The sequence below is a fragment of the Dermacentor variabilis genome, chromosome 3 (assembly GCF_050947875.1).
Source record: "Dermacentor variabilis isolate Ectoservices chromosome 3, ASM5094787v1, whole genome shotgun sequence".
Lineage (NCBI taxonomy): Eukaryota > Metazoa > Arthropoda > Arachnida > Ixodida > Ixodidae > Dermacentor > Dermacentor variabilis.
The window spans coordinates 209,955,738-209,979,385 of record NC_134570.1 but is presented as its reverse complement, the minus strand read 5'-3'; the positions used below and the strand labels follow the sequence as shown (position 1 = coordinate 209,979,385).

Sequence of the window (23,648 nt, the reverse complement as noted above, 5' to 3'; positions counted from 1 at the left end):
CGACCTAAAATGGTTTAAAACGGTCAAAAGCAGGCGTTTCGGTAATGCGTAGCTGCAAAATATGAGTGTTTTTCAAATGGAGTAATGAAAATGGGAACTTTATTCCACGGCGCCGTCTCTGTGCGCTCCGCATTAGCATGTGCCTCGGCGGCCGTCATAGCTGCAGCGTCCTAGATATGCCGCACGCTGGCTGCGACAGGTGTTTCACTACGACTACGCAAAATAACCGTTCGCGTGGGCACCACTCTGAGGTATGTACCATAAGTTTTGTTCTTCAAAAGCGTTGAAGGCACACTTTGTTGAGGACGTGTTGAAATTAAGTCAAATTTTCCTAATGACGACCATTTATTTATCTTAATATTTCTCTTTTTACAATTTCTGGCGTCATAAGTAAAGGAGAAACCAGCAAATGGACCCCCCACCCCCACATTCTACGCTATATATTTCGAAAAACTATGCGCGTCTGTACTATGCTGCTATGTGTTTAGGCTCCCATGCGTAATAATAACCACACTTCTACGCCTGAAACCCGCCCGAACATCAACGTGCACTGCAGTCTGCAGACAAGGACACAAAACAATGGGCCGTCCAGCAGGCCCGGGGTGCGCTCGAAAAGCACAAGGCTCATGACCCACTACAAATGGGCCCAACTGGGCTAGTGCAGAGTAGCGTATAACACCGGGTCGACGCTTGGACAGCGTCACGACACGTTAAACCGTCATTTGCCGGCACTTTATTGAAGTTATCTCTATCCTATCCTACGCCTGTAAAAATCGTAAACGCACCTAGTCTTCATTTTAGGCACTGCGATGGTAGTTCACTACGCCGTTTACTTCGACTTGTTTGCTGAATCCCGTGCTGAGAACAGTAAAAAAGATGCGGAATAACTACATTAAAATGCAAACGTTGATGAGGAACAAAAGGAACATTGATAGAGTTCGAATAGCTTTGCTTTCGCTTTGGCTGACCTGCTCGAGCTATCAACTTTTTACAGCCACTCCACAGCCATTTGATTTCAATACTGCATCTACATCCGCAAAGATGAAATTTCAATGAAATGTGCAATGCACCGGAAGCCTAACGTGACCCAGCAATGGCGAGGACGTTTTGCATCGTACTTTTCCATGGGGCCGAGGAGATCGCGGGGCAGAGGACACTCTCTGAGAGTTCCTTTCCAACCTAAGTGATCTCTCGTCGAGCAATGAATTGTCGGATCATTGAGCAACATTTCTTGAGCTGATCCTTTCATCAATTTCTAACTTACTGCCACTCTCGCCAGCCCAATCTCGCGAGGCCAACGGAAGCAATTCGATTCCCGTCGTCACGAATATCCGGCGCAAGTTGTGCAACCAAGGTGAAGGCCGGCGTCGAGCATCAATTAAAACGGCTGAACAGTGTTACTACTCGCCAGCCTGCTCGAAAGATCTTAGCTGAGGCATGCTGTACGTTATCAGCATGTTTCACATGTTAACGGCGTCTGAACATGCCATTACCAGCTGAAGCTGGCGTCAAATTTATTTTTCCTTCTGTTGAAACCTCATTGGTTCATACCATGGTGCGAACTCTGATGAATATGAAACTGCAACAAGCATATCACGACATTTATAAACTGCCAGATTTGTGTTCTTTATCAGTTGTGATTTTTTTAATGCGTACAGTGCCTTTTTTTCTTTCTTTTGCAAGATCGGGAAGGGCATGAACAAACAGCTGCGTTGTGCAACTGAATGCCTTAAGAGGAAGCTTTAGCTCGAGTGCTCCTATCTAAATACATGTAAAAGGAGAATTCGTTTTTCTCGGCAACCACTGCACCAAATTTGACGAGGTTTGTTGCATTTAAAAGACAAACTTAAAATCTAGTGACTGTTGGTTTCGAATTTTTGAGTTAGATTGTAAATTTTTTATTAAAAATTGGCAAAAATCGGAAATTTTCAAAAAACAAAACTATCAAGTTTACAACTCTGTAACTCAACCACTAAGAATGATAATACAATTCTGTGAATTGCATCTAAAAGTACATGCATAGCGGACAAAATTGATATGTTACACATGAATACAAAAAAAATTTAATCATAGGGAAATACAACTTTTGTAAAACCATTGTAACCAACGTAACAAATTCATGTAAGATGTAAGATGACATATTGAATTTGTCCGCTTTGAATGATCTAATGGATGCCGTTTACAGAACCGCGATATCAGTTCTTGATGCATAGCTATCAATTTGTAAACTTCGTGCTTCTATTTTTTTCAAACGGTCAAATATTTGAAAATCGTTTTAAGAAAATTCAAGCCCTAAATCGAAATTCCGCTTCCAACAGTCACTAGAATGTAACTTTCTCTTTCAAATGCAACAAATTTCATCAAAATCGGTCCAGGGGTTATCTCATAAAAACGTTTTTGCGTTTTACATGTATTTGAATAGGCCGCGTCGGAGTTGGGCCGAGCTAAAGCTTCCTCTTAAGTCATCTTGACGAAGGATTCCACAGCAGCAATGTGGTCCGTGTGGATGCACACCTGAATTGCACTGAAGCAGGCACTTTAATTAATCCGCCGTGGTGGTTTAGTAGCTATGTTGCTGGGCTGCTAAGCACGAAGTCGCGGGATTGAATCCCGGCCACTGCGGCCGCATTTCGATGGGGCGAAAAGACCTGTGTACTTAGATTTAGGTGCACGTTAAAGAAGCCCAGGCGGTCGAAATTTTCCGAGTCCCCCACTACGGCGTGCCTAATAATCAGAAAGTGGTTTTGGCAGGTAAAACCCCATGCTTTTTTTTCATTTTAATGAAAATTATTTCAGAAAGCTCGTTTTGCACGATGCTTTTTACCAGTAGTGGTATTCTTCAGAAGCTATGTGGTTCTATTTGTGTGCACGGCGTCGCCGTTTAAAGTGCCATCTCACAGCGTTCACGTTTAAAAGAGGACGCAAGAAAAATTCTCTCGTAATAGTACAAGAGCGTTCTTTTAACTTGCTCTATTTCAGAAAAATATGTGTATGTAGCCTGGATCAGACTTTGTCTCACTCCGCCATATAAGCAGAAAATAATGCTGCACGAACGTATTTTTCTGTAGGAAATCAGCTTTTTTAGCAATACCGGTAATATTCGACGCAACGTGCAAATTATACGGATAACTCGGAAGATCTTCCCGCGTAGTATGTCGATCTCTACCGGTCAGTTTAGTTTTTCTGGGTATAAAACTTAAAGGAACGTGTGCAAGGTAACGTAGTCAATAAGTTGTCCTTCCAAACTAATCGCGTTTTCCCTGTCAACTATCCCATCCCTCATTCCAAATGAAATACACTTTGTTTTCTCGACTTTAAATTTAACATATACACCTTGGTCATGTAGACAACTTTGTAACCGAAGAATCGGCTGCGACTAAAACTCAAAGTATAGCACAGAGGAAAACACGCTGGTTTTGCCGTCATACTAAATATGGCGGCGAAACAGCATTCTAATGAAAACGCTAATGCTAGAGGTGTCATTTGAATGTTGGTGATACACAGTCTAAATTACAGATGGCCAATGAAGGACACTTGTGTAACGTGACTTGTAATTTGATCCATGTTAGGTATTGCATTGCCGATGCTGGTGCACGACAGATGGCTTTACTAGTACCATTTCGCCATGCCTATAGTTCTTCGCATAACCACGTATGTAGTATAGGCTAAGCAATAATACATGACACTATATAGAATTAAAAGCTTTCGCGAAGTAAAGAAGTAATGAAGCAGAACAGCGGTGGCGTAGAGGTAGAACACCCGCCTCGCGTGCAAGAGGTCCGTGGTTCGAATCCCGGTGCCGGCAATCTTCCACCGGATTGAAAAACAAATCCGCGTGTTACTAAAATTGCATAAACAGGCCTGGAGTGTGACCTGATCCCGGTGACCAGAACCGGTAACGCACCTCACCAGAGCAGGATTGGCCACCCTGGTGCAGTACTTGGACACAACCTCCCATATGAACACAACACTCAAACCCCGGCCCTCAGTCCCCAGCAGCTGCGAAGCAACTGACCACGGTGGCGGTCAGACCTGCGACGCAGCAGAGGGTGCTAAGAATCACTGGCTCCAGACAGGCCAGGCCGCATTGGAGTATGAACCTGACAACGTTTATTTAACGCTAGAACGTTATCTAGTGAGGGGAGTCTAGCAGTGCTATTGGAGGAATTAGTGGGCAGTAAATGGAATATAATAGGGCTCAGTGAAGTTAGGAGGCCAAAAGAAGCATATACAGTGCTAAAAAGCGGGCACGTCCTGTGCTACCAGGGCTTAGCGGAGAGAAGAGAACTAGGAGTCGGATTCCTGATTAATAAGAATATAGCTGGTAACATACAGGAAAACTATAGCATTAACGAGAGGGTGGCAGGTCTTGTTGTGAATTAGTCCTATTATCATTAATTTGTGTTTTAGGCTGGCTATCATTTGATCTTTCATGTCGAGCAAGGACATTTATGCGGGTTCTTTTTGCCTTTAGATAGCGTATTGCATTTGAAGATGTTCTTTTGCTGAATCAAATTAATTTGCTAATATTTGTTTCTCACACGAAATCCCTCATTGGGTAAAGGGACCTCAAAAGTGTACACGTTATAAAACCTTGCGTAAAAAAATGTGCAGATCCCACGCACTGTGAGAATCAATGTAAGCGAAGCTTTCCGTGTTGGATGCTTTGATTGACGATAATTAGGGGTGAAGTTTACGGTTAAGCTTAATTCCTTCAACGTTTAGTCTAACACTACAGTGGCGAGTTCATGTTAAACGTTCCTTTGCGGACGCCAGCGCTGTTTGTCTATGTAGTACACAGAACACGCAGTGAGAGGTGTTTGCTTGAGGCGTTGTTGTGCGCCGTATTTCATAGCCTCTTAGAGGAATGAGGATAGTGATTGCCGCATATGGCATATCGCCTTGTGGCAGAACTATTAAACTCCAATTGGATTATGAGAGTGTACGTGCCAAAACCCCAATCGGATTACGAGACACGCCGTAGTGGCGGACTCCTGGTTAATTTTGACACTGTGATACTCTTTAACGTGTCCCAAAATATAAATGCACGTGCGTTTTCTATTTATTACGGGACAACTGTGGGGCACTCGTTGCCTTTGGCCTGCTATCATGTTGACATTTTATATACTTGCAAGAGATAAATGCAACTTCAGATAATTTTTGGGGCACCCAAGATTCATAATATGTGATTGATAATTAGTTCCGTGTCTGTTAAATAATAATATAAGTGACAGAAGTATTTCCAAGCTATTTCACCTAATGCAATAGTAATTCGCAACATATATATATATATATATATATATATATATATATATATATATATATATATATATATATATATATATATATATATACCGACAACAAAAGGTCAGATCGTTTGTGGTTTGCCCCCACTCTACAAATGATACGCCACTGGCTCTCATGGTCGTTTCGCTAACTTGGTATCTAAAAAAATTCTCATAGTATGACAAGAGCGTATGAAGAACATAAATGATAGGTCATGACATGCGTGCCACGCGGGTGAAGAAACAACCACCTACGTATTGGTAGGTACGAAAATTGGCATTTGGCATAGCATGACAAGAGTCATGTTATACCAAATGCAGAGGGGGAAGGCAGCTAGGGAGGATCACGTAACAGCAGATTTGTTAAAGGATGGTGGGCATATTGTTTTGGAGAAACTGGCCACCCTGTATACGCAATGCCTCACGACCTCGAACGCACTGGAATCTCGGAAGAACGCTAACATGATCCTAATTCATTAGAAAGGGGACGCCAAAGACTTGTAAAATTATAGACCGATCAGCTCACTGTGAGTTGCCTGCGAACTATTTACTAAGGTAATCGCAAATAGAATCAGGAACACCTTAGACTTCTGTTAAGCAAAGGACCAGGCAGGATTCCGTAAACACTACTCAATAATAGACCATGTTAACACTATCAATCAGGTGATAGAGAAATGTGCGGAATATAACCAACCCTTATATATAGTTTTCATTGAGTACGAGAAAACGTTTGATTCTGTCGAAACCTCAGCAGTCATGGAGCCATTACGGAATGAGGGTGTAGAGAAGCCGCACATAAAAATATTGAAAGACATCTATAGCGGCTCCACAGCCACCGTAGTCCTCCAAAAAGAAAACAACAAAATTCCAATAAAGAAAGGCGTCAGGCAGGGAGATAGGATCCCTTCAACGTTATTCACAGCGTGTTTACAGGAGGTATTCAAGGACCTGTATTGGGAAGAATTGGGGATAAAAGTTAATGGAGAATGCCTTAGTAACTTGCGATTCGCTGATGATATTGCATTGCTTAGTAACTCAGGGGACTAATTGCAATGCATGCTCACTGACCTGGAGAGGCAAAGCAGAATAGTGGGTCTACAAATTAATCTGCAGAAAACTAAAGTAATGTTTAACAGTCTCGGAAGGGAACATCAATTTACGATATGTAGTGAGGCACTGGAAGTGGTAAGAGAATACATCTACTTAGGACAGGTAGTGGCGGCTGATCCGGATCATGAGACGGAAATAATCAGAAGAATAAGTATGGGCTGGGGTGCGTTTGGCAGGCATTCTCAGATCATGAATAGCCGGTTGCCATTATCCCTCACGAGAAAAGTGTATAATAGCTGTGTCTTGCCAGTAGTCACCTACGGGGCAGAAACCTGGAGGCTTAGGAAAAGGGTTCTACTCAAATTGAGGACTACGCAACGAGCTATGGAAAGAAGAACGATGGGTGTAACGTTAAGGGATAAGAAAAGAGCAGAATTGGGTGAGGGAACAAACGCGAGTTAATGACATTTTAGTTGAAATCAAGAAAAAGAAATGGGGCCTGGGCAGGACATGTAATGAAGAGGGAAGATAACCGATGGTCTTTAAGGGTTACGGACTGGATTCCAAGGGAAGGGAAGCGTAGCAGGGGGCGGCAGAAAGTTAAGTAGGCGGATGAGATTAAGGAGTTTGCAGGGACGGCATGGCCACAATTAGTACATGACCGGGGTTGTTGAAGTATGGGATAGGCCTTTGCCCTGCAGTGAGCGTAACCAGGCTGATGATGTTGATGATGATGATGATGGTGATGATGATGATGATGACAAGAGTGTAAACGGACATAAATGATAGTAAATGATAGGTGTTGAGATGAATGTCATGACATGCCTGTCGTGTACATCATAAAACCGCCATCTTTGTCTTTGTGCTATCGTGGTCGTTTCATTAACTCGTATGCTCCCCGCACACAGCTTCGCATAACACGATTCCCACACAGCGTGGGATCTGCCGGCATTTCTAATTTTTTTTTCGCCTTCAATGTGGCTATTGCACTGCTTAGGCGCATAAACTTTACACATGTGTTTTTTGTCTTCAGAACTGATTTTCCACGGAAGGTCGGGAAAAATGGAGGCAAGGAGTTGGATAATAGTTTAAGCGACAATGCAGGAGGACAGAAGGGACATACTGACAACACAATGAGCTGCGCGCTGTCATTGTCTCCCTTCTGTCGCCTTGCATTAGCGCCAAATATTATTCGAGTACCCACAAGCTCAACATGCTGCAGTACTACAGTGCAAGCAGTGTCCAAGAAAATAATTACTCGTTATGTGCTACCAAATATTTTGGTTCTTTCGTGACCTATGATGGGCTGTAAGCTCATCACTCATTCGTTTATTGATATTAATATTCTCCTAGTAATCATTATGTGTTGAAAGTCAGCAACGCTACAGTGTGTGGCATGAGTGACGCTGTAGACGAGAGCCCCGCAGTCATTTTTCTTCACCACCTGATGCTCGGGAACTCTTTCGATACCACGCCTGTTCAGATCGACCAGAGGTGAACCATGCTATATCTCAGCAATTGCGACTTGTTGGAGCCGTTTCATATCCATATAACGCCATCCAGTTGTTAGTACAGGCACTTTACTTCCAGAATCAGTTTTCATTTTCGCACTCCGGCGATGTCGTGATTTTGGCGGATCTTTTTGCGAACTAATGTGCGTATGTTGCAGCGAAAAGAGTCGTGGCTGTCACCTTCGGCCACGCTCGACAAAAAAGCATGCCACTCACGGTGACACCACATTAGCATGAAACTTTCCTAATCAAATGACTCCCAGCACGTCACGAATTACATTTTGCCGTCCAGCAGTGCTGAGCGGTGATAATTAACCGAAAATGAAGCCATCGAGCTTTGCTTTGGAGTCCACTAAAGTGTACTTATGAAGGTCCTCCGCATGTGGACCTTACTGTTGCAAACGGTTTCCAAGAGTTTCGGCGACGACTCTCTCCTATAAAGTCCGGGCAAGGGGCGCTGCCGGTGTCAGTAAGCAGTTATCGAAAGCCGCTCTCATGGAGTCGTCCTGCGTGGCTGCGTAGGGAGAAAAGCATCCTGCTCGAAACTATGCTGCACCTGTACTTGAATTCAGTGATGAGGACTCGAGGTATTATTCCGGAGATGACAGTAAAGCAGGTGCAAGCTCTGATGACGACGATGTTTTCAGTTAGTATGGGACATCCGCAACTATTCGCCGGCGAGTTTCTTTTACGGCCTTGAGCGGTGTCCTTCCTTGTGCGCACTTATCTGTCAATATTTTTTCACGACCTGAGAGCTCTACTGATTATCTTTAGGGTGCATACTCCGCTTGGTTATGATGTGCTACCATCGACAGCAAAAAAACTTCCGTTCACGCCAAGAAGGCCGCCCGTGGCACACCGTGGCAAGCACTACGGATTAGCGCAGGACAGTTTACAACGGGGTGGGAGTTCTTTCTACTCTTCTTCTCTGCAGAGCTGATAAAGATATGGTGTAAAAATGCAAACAGATATGCTTGGGTGCATAATCTTGTAGTTGCCCAGGTATACGCTGAAAACGATCACTTCTGGAAGAAGTGCATGACTCTAGACGAACTGGTGAAGTATACGTTCTTTGGACTTCCCATCGGATCATCCTCAGAAGATGCCGAAAAGCGAAACTGCAAAGTGTGTTACGAGGACCACAAAGTTGAACAAAAACCTTGCGTATTGTATGAAAATTGTGGAGTGCACATATGCTTCACAAAATCCAGGAACTGGTTCATCGTATGACATGAGCGATCAACTGGTCTTAGTTTCTTTTTTGTATCGGAAGAACGGCCGTGTACTGAGCATTTATTTTTCAGACAGTATTTCTGCGTTATTTATCTTTGAAATCGATATTCTCAATTTTCTTTGATATCAATATATTTTGTAGATATCAGTTTTTTGTTTTTGTGAACTGGCAGCAAAATGGCCATTTCTCAAATTTTTATATTCGACCTAATAATTTTTTCGCAACATTTGCTTTTGGAAAGACCATTTTATTATGCACAATATGCTTTGCTGCAAGGTGTGCTAGAATTTTATTTGTAATGGTAAATAATTTTTGTTGCGAAACCTATAAAAAACGACCATTTTTTTTTGTAGCATTTTCTGCGAACGCGTGGATGTCTGATTCTCCCTTTATTAAAAACTTCTCTCCACCTTGAGGGTTTCCGCAGAACTATAACGTCAAAATCTTGCCTTTGCTTCGAGTTGTTGACAAATTCGACTTCGTCCTGCCATCTGCTAGCCGCTTGGTTAGCTCAGATGGCAGAGCGGCTGCCCGGGAAAGGCTGTGGTTCCGGGTTTGAGTCCCGGACCAGGATAAACTTTTCTTCAACTACGAGGCCTTTCTTTCAAGGAACCCGTATGGGCTTCCTTTGTAGTATTTGCTACGAATGGATGGATGCGTGATTTTCCCCTTTTTAACAACACACTTTTGTATAAATGCTTCGGAAAAAGTTTACCAATGGTGAATTCAGTGCATTACCACAAGAAGAAACTACCTAACCAATGTCAAGTGCACAAGCGGTCGAATATTTTCAGGTCACAGGTTAGGAATTACTTCTGAACACGAATAAAAGCTTTTCGGAAACCTTGGTACGACATATTACGAAACACATGAGACGACGTAGCGCTCAGAATGGCTTACGTAGTAGCAGGACGTGCAGATGAGCACAGGTAATCGCAAAAGAAAGCGTTATAATTGCCATTCACTCTTCCTTTAGGCGGTCGCAAAAAAAAGAAAGACTCGAGCAAGTAATACGTATTACCAGTAATTGGTCCGGGAGAAACCAAAAATGAAAATATTTAGGAAACTAAGGTGGTCGTCACAACACCTTGTGGCTTGTATTGTGCTCTAGCACCAGATCACTGGTAGTTTGCTTCGTGCTGGGCTCGTAGAAAATGGGTTATTCATAATTAAGATGGCAGAATGGTTTGCTACACAAAGACCTGCTTTTGTTGCCACTTACATATTTTTACATATTCGAGGAGATACGTCCAATTGCGCTATATTACGCCAAATAGTTACCTGCGAAGGGACACTTATAGGAATCGATTCTATACGTTCGCTATCCTTCCGCTAGCAACAGTCCAGACGTCGTTAACGACCCTCTACCACCATATAGAATAACCTTTCTTGTATCATTCTTAGAATTCAAGTCCTCACGCAGCAACCTTACATCCTCAAGTAGGAAGACGTGATGTCACCTACGTGTATGGTTGGGTGCTCGTGTGAGAAGTATTTACCCTTGTGAGCTTTCGTAAATCTGTCAAGTGTACAAGTTTCAGGGGTTGGTGATCCGCAGCAGACGTAAATACAGCACAGAGGACAAGGACAAAGGAAACGGTGCATTTGTGTTCTATCTTATTCTTATCTTGAGCACTGTAACGGCCATAAATCAGACGCTAGCAAGCAAGCCTGCACATTTCCCCCTTCGGTTTCTGCCTCTAGTGGGTGATATCTTATCGACGAAGTGACTTGCACTTGGATTGTACACCCGTGACAAAAAACATACGCACCACGAGAGCGCAGGCCAGACTTCATAGACGCGCCTTCTGTTGGCGGGCATCTGCATTCGGTGACCTGGGCTGACCTGGGCCGCTATCTTGTACGCGTTCGAAAAGCCCACGTTTGATTTCGCCTGACGCGATTGGACAGATTGGCCTAGGCCGCGATATCGGCGCAGCCTGGACAATCGCTCGAGGCGAAATCGAACGTCGGCTTTTCGAACGCGTACAAGATAGCGGCCTAGCTGCACACATTGCGCTGCTCGTCGACCAAACGTCAGCCGCGTGCCGCTTGTTCTTTTCTATCGAATGCTCGCCGCGGTTTCACCGAGTGGGTGCTGCAGAGCTGGCTCGCGCGTCCGTCGCGCATCGCAGTTCCAGTGTTAACGCGCGGTCTACTGCCTACTCTCGCGCCATTTCGCGACTTGCTAAAAAAAGCTTTGTTTTTTTGTTGGGGCGCTATTTCAATCGGTGACCTTTGTCGCGCAGGTTGGGTGCGACAGAGTATCAACCTTCTGTATCTGAAAGCTACAGAAGCGCGTCATTTGCCGTAAGAATCCTCAAGAGACGAATCTTCCACTTGTATCCTTTGCCCCCACCCCCCCCTCCCTAATTGAGGAACGTAGTCTACTCTCCGGGCGCAAATGTCAAATAAACCCTGTAGCAACGTGCTGCATATTACTGTCTTGTTATATTTCGGACCGTGGCATTGTTCCCGCGGTGGTCTAGGGAGACCTGCGCGTGTATTACTTGCGGCCGTCTTCGCTTAACCGATTTAGGGGTAATTAACGGCTGTACGATCCCCGAGTTCCCTTCTTCGTCTGAAGCGGTTCATGCGCACGCTATTCATACGGGGTCGCACTGCATTTGAGCGACAAACAACATTGATTGCGAATCCTTTATTGATAACGCGGCAGCGAACGTTGGAAGCGTTTCCGTTTATTTAACGCCGCCGTAGTCGGAAAGAAATCCTGCGCGAGTCATCAAAAAGCGCCAGTGGAGGTTGCTAGCCGCACGACATTCGAAGGAATCCATTGCGCGACAGACGTGCAATCCCGCTTTGCCGCAGCCACTCACTGACAACGGCTCAGATGTGAAGGGCCAAAGAAAGCGAAGTCGACGAGCACCATAAGCTTGCCAGGGAAAGCAATACGACACACCTGCGGATATGATGGGACGCCCTTGCACACCGCTGATTTGGCGTCATTCTCGACAGCACGCGCAGTGTCGCCTGAAGGCGTGTCGATGCCATGCGCTCCCACGTTCCTTATACATTTAAGGCCTAAGCCTTTAGTGGCTCAGGAGTGTCCGTGCACAGTCCGCGGTGGATGCAGGAAAGCGGTAATCAATCACAGCCGGGGACTGCTGTCACATTTCTTGATGAATTACCCTAGCTGAACAATCATATATAGACTTTCGCCTATTGCAGGTTAGCTCAGCAAAGTGCCCATAGATTTTTGCTCATGGGTGTGTATTGAATTTCTCCTTACTACACACAATTTCGGAGCGCTAAGTACGTTCTTTTGACAGTTGTCCCATGTTTTACTCGTTGGGGGGCATTTGTGTCGAATAAATTCAATTTTTATATTTTATACGCCCCATTTAGAAGCTCATAATGAGAAACTTCATAATAGGGGAGGAGGGGGGCGGGGCTCTGGATTAATTTTAATGACCATCAGTTGCTTAACGTGCACGGAATGCATGCGAACGATCGTTCTTGCATTCAGGACCGATTGGTTTCGCCAGCTGGGAGCAGATGGAGCCCACATCATTAAGCTCAGCTGCGAAATGCCATGTAGCATAGCTATCATGGTGGGCTTTCAGCCAACCAGACCATGTCCCATTGTTATCCACGGTGTACTACCAAACTATCAGAAGCTATACTACCAAATTTCTCAAGGCAGAGAGTTTGATAATACAAATATACAATACTTTCCGTCGTGCAATGAGAACCTTGTGCCTACTGTATGATTTCTACATGCCTCCTTACGCTTTCCTTTAGCTTGCTTTATTTCCTTGGTCTACCATTTTCGTGGTTGTTGCTCTCCGCTCCAAATATATGTTATAGTTGTGTAGGTCTTATCTCCTGCTGCATTACGTGTACTAGTTGACAACTTGTTCCCTGTATTCCTAGACTGCTGTAGGAAGCGGCTCTATTTCTCAATGCTTTTTATTATCTGCGATATTTATTCTTCATTTTATTGCAGACATTCTGATGCATTTTGTTTCTGTCTTGCGTCGGTTTCTCTAAAGAATTTGGACGTGATCGTCGTTTGGTCTAGTCATTTATAGACGATTTGTGACAGTAACACCTAGCGGGTACTTATTTGTCTGCTTCCGCGTTGCCACGTTACCTGTCTGAGATTTGTCCTTCCGGCTAACTACTATACGTCTCTCTTCATCGCACAGATTCAGCGATATGGAACAGTTGCAATGAGTACATCCGACGGAAAGCTACGTGTCCGCATTGATATGTCCTACTAATATCACCTGGAGAAACTTACTGAACTGTTTAATATAGTTTCTAGTATAATCATTGCAGGCTTTATTTTCGCCAGTGCTATACCTAGCTATGCAGAGGAAACCTACTTCCAGCCGCGTCTTTTTCTTTTTATGTGTGAGTTAATCGATGTGTTCAGCACAAGTCTATTTTTCACTTTGCCACTTAATACCTCTCCTATTTACCCAACATGTGCCTAATTGCACGATTTCCCCTTTCCAGTCATTTCCTTGAACCTTTTTCCATGCTAAATTGTCCATAGCAAGCAGCTACTCCGAATCTTCTAGATACCTTTCGCTCAATGCGTATACCCTAATATTTTCATTACTCAGCTATGCTTGAATTTTCAGCCATTCACCCTGCTTGCGACCGCCCCACATGTTTATGTGACACATTTTCCGTTCTCCATGCTTATTTTTGTGTGGCGTTTCTTAACACCCATTGTTTTAAGTTTGCTTAGAGCTATTATGTCGCTACATTCGATACTTAGTTTGCAAGTCTAATAGCCTGCAGTTTAGTTATAAACGAGTAACTCTCATGGGAAAAACATTTTCTCTATCATCAATTAGATTTATATGAAGTAATTGTAATTAAAAGCAGGCGCCTTTTTTTAATGACGACACTTATGTGGAGCGTAGAAATCATCGATAAATTTTTGTACTGCTTCTTTTACTTCCGTGACGAAGACGTGCTATACATGAAATGAGAATGATTTTTTGCGGTCCTCGCAATACTGAAGCACTGTGTCTTACTCGCATAATGAATAACTGCCCTCCCCCCGTCTTCTCCAGGCCCCATGATGCTGAAGGTGACGAACAGCGTGGATGGTCGCTGGGATATTGCGGTGCTGGCCGGACTGGTCAGCTTCTTTGGCATCGCCACGAACCGAAACTCAGGGTGGTTTTTTGTCACCTTCATGGAGGAGTTCCAAGTAGACCGAAGGAGCGCCTCCTGGCCAAACAGCGTGTTGACGATTATGTTTAGATCGTCGGGTAAGACATATAACCTCGGTAGTCAGTGGCGAAATATTGTATAATTTTCACGTCAATTCACCTAACCCGTCTGTCCTTACCGTCCGCCATTGCTGGGTATCTCGCTTGTATCGCTTTCTATCGCGAATATGCGTCTTCGACGTTTACTTCGACGCATACGTGCGTCAAGGTTACCGCCGCAACTTAGAAGCCTCGAATTTCGCCCTCCGTACTTGATGGATTTCTGGGACTAACGCGGCCTGTATATAAAGAAACAGTCAACATGCGTGACAGCGTGGACCCGTACGAACTGCCTTCAGATGCAGGTCCGACTTCATACCCATAGATACTACCAGTCAGACACAAGAGTATATGATTATTATTGCATGCTGCTGTCTACGAACTCATTCACTCTGTAAGAAATGAAGTGGTGCAAATGGATACAGATTAACAATTATTTTGGGTGAGGGACGTGGCAGAGAAGGGCCTGCCATTAGGTTGTGTTATGGTAATCAGCGAGATGAATAAATACCAAAGCTGTTTCTTCCCGCGCATTTATGCAAACCTTCTTGCCTCATTGAACTTGAAGCTTCTTCATTTACACACCGCCTGCTTCTCGTACAGGCTGAACCACTTCATGTACATGCGTGAATGTGTGTTTGTGTCTGTGTGTAAGGGCTGGGCAAAGATAATTTAAAATTGTACCATGATACAGGTGCTAAATAATAAGTCGAGAAGTATTTCAAATGCATGTACAAGATACCAAAAGATTGAATGCATTGATAAGATACTCGCCAACTCTATATTAAAATACTTCGTTAGGTTAATTATCTCCTCAATTACACTTCGCTGTAGCGTGCACTGCAAGTTTACTATAGTTGGCATGCAGGTCTTTTCATCTCCTGTCGGAAGACCTCCTCCATTGTGAATTTCCTTTCATTACGCTGGAATCTCCGAGTTTCGTATAATTTGCAATATGTCAATCCACGTACGCTGGGCGATCATTACTTTGTTTTTCTGCTATAATCGGTACCAAGTACGCTCTGATGACAATGTAGGTCAGTGTCTAAAAGCAGTACGTGTTTTAAAAATAATTTCTTATATTGCGTAATTGTCTCACATCAAATTTTTGTACGTATTCTGTAATTTATGCATTGAGCAAGTTCGGAGGTATAGTGTAGACGTAAAGTATTCAAAAACAATGCGTCACGATAGATGGTTTTCGTTTCGACGGCGCAATGAGCTTGCACTAAATTTGTAAGTCCTCGTCAAAATAGGCGACCATTAAACTGTCGAACGTGCATATTACTTCGCTTTGTCACCGTCGCATAGTAGAAACTGTACTTCATGTAACAGCCGATAACATTGTATCTCATATTTCTGTTCCACCTAATGATAGTGACAAAGATAATCATCTATCGATGATGATGTTCCATCAATCGTATTCTGAGAACGCGGTGCCAACTCTCATTAAGCACGATGAGCTGTTCGTTAGGAACCTTCTAAATAGGCTCACAAATGGGGCAGGATATCTGATTGAACACCCAGATTTAGCAAGAAACTTACCTTTCGGATTCCGGATTCTCATCACAGGCCGTTGGGATAATATACAAAGAATGTTGTCTACTTTGGAAGAACGTTCACTCACACTTGATACAATGTGCACAGGTGTCACCTAACTAACCAGCAAACATTAGGTTTAAGGACGGGTGGACAGTGACAGCAAAGAGTGTTAAACAAAAGCATGCAGAAACGGCATTCTGGATGGGCACTATATTGCCGACAGCAAAGCGTAGAACCAAGAACGACAAAATATTTATTATTATTGAAATAGCTGGGCACCACAGTAAGAAGTCATCTAAGGGCGTGTCATTTTGAGAAACCGAAGATATAGCAAGAAGGTGTCCATGACGACTCTTAATTTACAACGCTCGCAAATAACGCAGATAACATTGAGCATTGAGCCTGTCAGATTATTCTGCAAACACAAATAAGTTTGTAGTTGCCCGTCGAATAACTTAGAATTAAGGATAGTACGGAGGAGATGGATGAATTTGGCGCTGGTGAATGGCAAAAGGCGACTGAAGTTGTAGAGAAAGTAATGCACGTACGCTGGAATGTAAGCAGGGTCCGCGTTATATTGTACACCTCGCGCTGCTCACTAATATTCAAGGCAGCCAGGTTGTTGTGTCTCAGAGTACACAGATTATTCCTGATATAGCGAAGAGAAACACTATAGTGGGCCAACCTCTCCAGGGCTGTTCTCGGAACGTGCCGCTCGTGCTGAGTGTCCGCGCCCTCCGGTGACGCCCCCCCCCCCCTCAACCGCTGGTGGCTAATAAACACCTTTACAAATGGTGGAGGTTGCTTCGGACTACAGCATCAACCCTAGAACTCCGACACCGTACCCTACACTCAACTATACATGACGCATGCAAGCAAACGCCTCCTACTCTATCACAGCAAGCGCCTCCTCAGTCTCTCCTGTGTTCTGGTGGGCCTATCCACAGGAACTCTGCCACCTTCAGGGCCGCGTACGACATCGACGTCGAGGACTGGCTGACAATACATGAATAGGTGCGCGCCCACAATAAGTGGAATGCTCCTGCCAAACTGAGTAACGTGCTCTTCTATCTAGCGGGTGTCGCCAGTCTTTGGTACAACAACAATGAAACCGACTTTCCGACGTTGTCCTAGTAGAGGACCTCTTTAATGGCAGTTTCGTCGCCCTGCCGGGCACAAGCTGCGAGCGGAATCGCGTTTATGAACACCTGCACAACAGGCGGGTGAATGGTTTACCAGCTACATTCAACATGTACTGGACTTGTGTAAGAAAATCATTGCGACGATGTCAGAGTCCCAAAAAAATTAGTAGTGTCCTAAAATGGATAGAGGACGATGCTCTCAACATGTTACTTGCCAGGAATCCTCAGTCTGTGAAAGACATCGTAACTCTATGCCAAAGCTACGAGGAGCTACACAGGCAGCGCCCGTTGAGAAGTCGCGCTTCCTCTCGCGACAACCTCAAACCTGGTTTGGCTACCAACTCCCACCAGTCAGCGTAGTTGCTGAAATGAAAGCGTTCATTGGGGAGAAAATGGCACGCCAGCTCTCCTTGATATCCAGAGCCAACATCTTGCGGCTGCACCACTCAGCTACGCTGAAGTCGTCGAGAACACCCACCAACACTTTTCAAGTAGGCCTTTCCGTTCTGCCGACTTCGTGCCTAGACCCCTACTGCCACCCACCGTGCATTCATGCCCCGTACAATGCGTCCTGTGACATGGATGGGACTTGCCCTGGCGAGCCGATGGCGCACTGCCGACAAGCGGCTATGCGTGCGACTACACCGGTCACGTCGCACGTTTTTGCAACTGTGCAGGCGCCTAGCACCGCACCACTCGTGACAAGCCATTCAAACCGTCCATATTACGGCCCCCCGTCAGCTATGTCGCCGAGATTCCATTCGACAACAACTACCTGCCACCCACCTTCTCAGCGCTGTCAATGACTATCACCGATGCGACCGCGTCCCGTAACTCTGGACAAGGAAAAATAATCGTCGCAGTCCAAGATGCAAGGGCTTGAATGGTGAAAGTCCTCACCGCAATCCTTAGAACATAATTGAAGTGTTTGTTCGCGGTGTTCGCGCATCTGCACTCGTGGACACAGAAGCTGCCCTATGTGCTATGAGCGAAATGCTTCGCCGCTTACTTCGGACTGTCCCTCAGTACAGTCAGTGCTCAGCATATTCACCCCTTGGCGGATTGCACTGTGCGTGTTCTCATTTCCGAGGTTCTATAGGTCACATTTTATTACACTTTCCTCGTGCTCTGATTACGCTATCCTCGCAAGGGATTTTCCCTTGCACCACAACGCCGTTATTCATTGCGCACGGGCCGAAACTCTCGCCGCGGTTAGAGTTGCTGCTCTCCGACAATGCTTGGCTTTCGAGAAAAGTACTTGCCCAAGCTGACACCCACATTCCTCCGAACGGCTCAACGGTCGTGACCATGTCCTGCAGCGGAATCTCAGACGCTGTTGCGCTACTGTCTCCATCTGAACGCTTTCTCACTCGGAGAGGTCTGCTGCTACCTTTTTCGACAGTGATTACCACACAGGGCTACAGCACCATTTTCGTTTGCAACCAGTTTTCATACACCGTGTAGCAGCTCCAAGGGGAACGTATTGGCGATGTAGAAGTGGTGGAAGACGCGTCAAGTTATGGATTTGCCCAGTGACTATTACTGTGCTAGTTCCAGTGCGCTCAGTGCTGTTTCTATGTGTCACTTATCGCTCAGTGATAAGTTCGGTTATTCTATTGTCGATGCCCTTACACCTGTCCAGCGGTTTCATCTTTTGTGCCTTCTAGAAGAATTTCGTTCTTCTTTCGATGTAGCGCAATCTTCCCTGGGCCGGACACCAATTGTTACACATCGCATAGATAAAGGCCCACAACCGCCATTAAGACAATGTCCGTATCGCGTATCTCCTGCAGAAGGTCGTGTAATCAACGAAAAAGTACACAACATGCTTCTCCACGAGGTGACACGACCTTCCAGCAGTTTATGGGCGTCCCCTGTCGTGGTAGTTACGAAGAAAGATGGTTCTGTGCGCTTTTCTGTGGACTACCGCCGTCGAAACAAGATCACTCGCAGGGATGTCTACTCTCTCCCACACATAGTTGACGCGATTGACAGTCTACAATGCGTAGAATTTTTTTTTCATCTTTAGATTCGTCGTTAGGGTACTGGCAAGTGCACATGGAAGACGCCTATCGGCAGAAGACAGTTTTGGCTCACCTGATGGCTTATGCGAATTTAACGTAATGACTTTTGGTCTTTGTAATGCGCCTTCAGCGTTTGGGCGCCTGATGGACACAGTTCTGCGCGACTTGAAGTGGCACACGTGCTTGTGAAATTTTGACGATGTTGTTTTACAGCGAAGCTGTTAAGGGCTAGTTCCCTAAGATTGTGTCCATGGAAAGACACAAAACTATTATCAGGATTGGTGGCAGCACCGTCGCCTTCTTCCACAGCTGGCTTGTTGGCGCCCCTCGGCGCTACCGCGCGAACACGCTCGTGCCACTGCTTCCGCGTTCGTCGTCGTCATTAATTAATTACCTTTTTAATTAACTATTTTAGAAACACCAATAGGTAACCAATTTTACAGCAAATTACAGCGAAGCTGTTGAGGCCTAGTTCCCCCAGTATCTTGTGCGTCAGTAGACACAAAACTCCCCATACGTGGGCCGACCCCGAAGATAGTGAAATGCCGCGCCGACCTGCGGCGAAGGTGAAAGAGTCGTTAAGCGCACGCCATACGTGGGCCGATCCTGAAGTTGTGCAATACCGGGTGGACCCGCGGCGGAGGTCACGCAGGCGTTAAGAACTCCCCGGACGGGCGCAGATACTGAAGATAGGGCAATGCAGGGCGTTTCTCATAAAAAATGCTTTGTGGTTCATCAGCGCCACCAACCACTCGGACACTGTGTCGTCACGCTCAACATCTCGTCATTGGCGACAACTTGCCTCACCGACGCAATTATAACCCCGTAGGGCGCCAGTAATTAGTACTACCTCGCAGTCGCCGTTCCGACATATGCGCAGCTTTCCACAGCGATCCGCAGTGTGCACACTCGGAAGTTTTTAAAACTTGTGAGCGGCTTTGGCGGCGGTACAACTTGCTAGAGATGTACAGCTACGTTCGGAAGTTCATCTGCTCTTGCACCCATTGTCAGCGTTGGAAATCTTCGCCCCGCCTCTGGCCAACCTTTTTGCTACCTTTACTTTGTGCTACTGGGCCCTACTCGGCATCGAGTTGTACGGGCCCCTTCCCCTGACATCGGCTGGAGACCACTGGGCCATTGTGGCGGACGACCACCCCACGTGATACGCCGAAACTGCCGCCCTCCCTACAGCTACAGCGCGCGATGTGGCCTCCTTCCTGCTTCGTTGACTCACCCTGCATCATAGACCACCTCAAGAAGTGCTCAGTGGTCGCAAACGTGTCTTCCTATCCGAAGTAGTTGAAGCCATTATTTAGAAGTTCCACGTTGTTCATCCCACAGCCATGGCAAACAATCCTGAAATCAAAGGCCTCAGAGAACGCTTCAACCGTATGCTCGGCAACATGCTTGTACGTACGTCGCCCCCGACCACACAAATTGGGACGTCATTCTGGCCTTCGTAACCTATGCGTACTACACCGCTACTTAGAACCCCGTTATCGTAAATACAGGGCCTAAGTGTGAAACGCAGATCACGTGGGAAGTGGGAAACCGGCAGTCAACCATTGGTTACTATCTGACGACAGTAGGAATTCATGATAATTTGAGAGAAATGTTGATTGATTATGAAGGGCATAGCAGCATAGGGCGTGACCATGAACGGGCCATTTTGAAAATGGCATATGTACTTGAGAAAGAGAGCAAGGAGAGCAAAATGGTCAGTCCAAAGTTGAAAGCTGAGCAATTAACAAATATCGTCACTAGAGTCTAGGAAAGACTTCCCAAATGGCAAAGAATGGGAATACTGTGAGCTCCTAAGTGTAATAACGACAGAAATACGGAAGGAGAAACGACATGTTCGTTGGAAAGAAAAACACACGCAAACCTGGTGGAATAGGGAGATATCAGAAGCGATCGCCGAACGACAGAGAACACCTCGAGAGCACAGGCAGGCAAAGAAGGCGCAGTTACCGCAGGGTGAAGTAGCCATAAATCGGAAATATACCGGGAGAAATGGTCTCTGGTTCAACTACTGGTGCAAGTCAAGATAAAAGGTGAAAGTGAACATTGGCTGTCAGAGATACGTGAGAAAAAGAATGCCACACCTAGAATATTTTTGAACGACATGAAATTATTAGGCAGAAAGTCAACAATTCAACAAAATATCCTAGACGAAGATGGAAACAAACTTGAAGAAGCGGCTTTAAATTACATTCGAAAAGTAACAGCCTAATCTTTCCAAGGCAATGACGAGGTTCTATTTGAAGGAAAAAAGAGCATGAAAGAGAACCAGGTGGAAATGGAGCTGGTGCAAATGGAGCCGAAGAGAAAATTCGTAAGTGCACAGCCACAGGGCTTGACGAGGGCTAGACGACGGGTTAGGTTGATTAATTTATTAGGACCAAGAAGTAAGGAAGCTATGGTGAAAACAGTGGGAAAAGCTTTAAAATATCAAAGAATACCAGACAGTTGGCGACAAAGCAGAATGAATTTCATTTATAATGGTAAGAGGGAGAAAGATAGAACTCACTCGTATAAACCGCTGACAATCTACAGGCTAGCAATGCAGGCAATCAAATTAAAGCTGCAAGCATGGGCCGAGAATAATAGCGGTTTGGGAGAACTTCAGAATGGCTTCAGAATAGGTAGGCGCATGGATTATAATTTCTTTGTTCTTACTCAGTGTATTGAAATATCAAGTGTAGAAAGGAGACCGTTATATGTGGCCTTTTTGGACATTACAGCAGGCCTAGGGGCACAACATTTTGTGGTATATTTTAGAACGGGAAAGCCTAGGTGCCGATTTTCGGCAGCTTTTGAGAGAGGTTTACCTAGAAAATACTGTTTTCGTTGAATGGGACGGGATGAGGAGTGAGGAGAAAGTTGATGTCAACAAGGGACTGAGGCAGGGGTGCCCTTTATCCCCACTGGTGTTTAGGATGTACATGGTGAGGATCGAGAGGGTGCTAGAAGGTAGCAGTATCGGGTTTGATCTCTCATACAAACAGGCAGGTACAGTAGTAGTGCAGCAGCTTCCGAGCTTATTTTATTCGGACGACATTGCTTTGCTAGCAAACAAGCAAATTGATTTGTAACGTCTGGCTAATATGACAACGCAGAACAACGCAACCAAGACATGCGTTGATAGTTTCCATCCCAACTCGACTAAAAGATATAAAACGACGGAACCGTTGGATTAATCGACATATCATTCATATTAAGCGCAAAATAAAGCGCTTACACAAAAAGCAAGGTATCTCCGCCGAGGTATCGAAATTGCGAAGGGCATTGAAAACAGCTCTGAAGGAATCAAAAGAGCAGTTCTTTAACCAAACAAAAAATACTTTTATGAAAACATCACCACAAAAATTCTGGCTTTATCTGAATGATAAAAAAGAACAAATAACCAAGATCCAAGTTAACAATGTAATAGTAACGCAAAAAGCAAATATTGCGAGTTATTTTAATAATTTCTTCCAATCAGTTTTTTCAGCGCCTAGCAGCAACTGGGCAAACGCCTGTCTGCCGTCTTCCTTTTCATGCGGGATGGAAAATCTTGTCACTCAAGCAGGCGTGTTTAACCAACTGCTACTTTTAGATTGTAGGAAGGCTAGCGGGCCGGATGGAATACCAACCCAATTTCTAAAGCGATAAGCGGAGTGGGTGTCATTTTTCTTAAATAATATCTTTGTTAAGTCATTGCAAACTGACTCGTTGCCACAAGACTGGCGTTGCGCAGTCATAACTCCTGTTCTTAAAAACGGTAACCGATTGCTAATAAATAACTATCACCCAGTTTCCCTGACTAGCGTCCGTTGTAAAGTCTTAGAGCATATCATAAGTAAGCATATTCTCGTTTTTCTTGAAAATAACGACTTTTTTTATCAGCATCAACATGGTTTCCGAAAGGGACTTTCTACAGTAACCCAGCTCGTAGAAACGATCCATGATTTTACTTCAGCTCTAGACGCCCAAGGACAAATGGACGTCATGTCCGTAGATTTTGCGAAAGCCTTCGACAAAGTTTCACACAATAAATTACTTTTCACGTTGCATAAAGCAGGAATAAATCACACTATTCTAAAATGGATTGAAGCCTACCTACACAATCGCAGGCAGGTTGTGCGTGTGGACGAGTGCTTGTCCCCTGCGTTAGAAGTGCTTTCTGGTGTTCCCTAGGGGTCCGTTTTGGCCCCGTTGCTGTTCTTGCTTTACATTACCGACATTACAGAGATTGTCGAGTTCGCTGTGAAATTGAAGCTTTTTGCTGACGATTGTTTAATTTATTCTACGGTAACACACATTGACGACCAAATCAGAATTACCCGGATTCTTCTTTCCCTTCACCTTTGGTGTGAAAAATGGGACATGGAAATCAATTACAACAAATCGACTTTTACACATGTTACTAACAAAAAAAGTGTGGTACCATTCTTTATTATATTGCAAGCAACAAACTATGAAACGTTGATACATTCAAGTATTTATGTGTCACAATTTCACATAACTTATACTGGCGTAAACATATCGATAACCTGTGCTCTACGGCTTCACAAAAACTGTATTCACTGAAGAAAAAGCTGGAACATGCAACGAAGGATGCCAAAT

General features: G+C 44.8%; 2 protein-coding genes across 2 annotated transcripts in view; one reads left to right on the top strand and one right to left on the bottom strand.

Moving 5' to 3' along the window:
* LOC142576615 (uncharacterized) overlaps positions 1-10,925 on the bottom strand; it is a 501,274-nt gene extending 490,349 nt beyond the window's left edge. Inside the window, exon 1 of the mRNA XM_075686816.1 lies at positions 10,853-10,925. The gene's annotated coding sequence lies outside the window, so the exon portion shown is untranslated. The remainder of the gene's footprint in view (positions 1-10,852) is intronic.
* The window catches only part of LOC142576616 (monocarboxylate transporter 11-like), a 77,396-nt gene that overhangs the window by 14,640 nt on the left and 39,108 nt on the right, over positions 1-23,648 (top strand). Inside the window, exon 2 of the mRNA XM_075686818.1 lies at positions 14,132-14,332. Coding sequence (XP_075542933.1) covers positions 14,137-14,332 — 196 coding nt within the window. The 5' untranslated portion in view covers positions 14,132-14,136. The remainder of the gene's footprint in view (positions 1-14,131; positions 14,333-23,648) is intronic.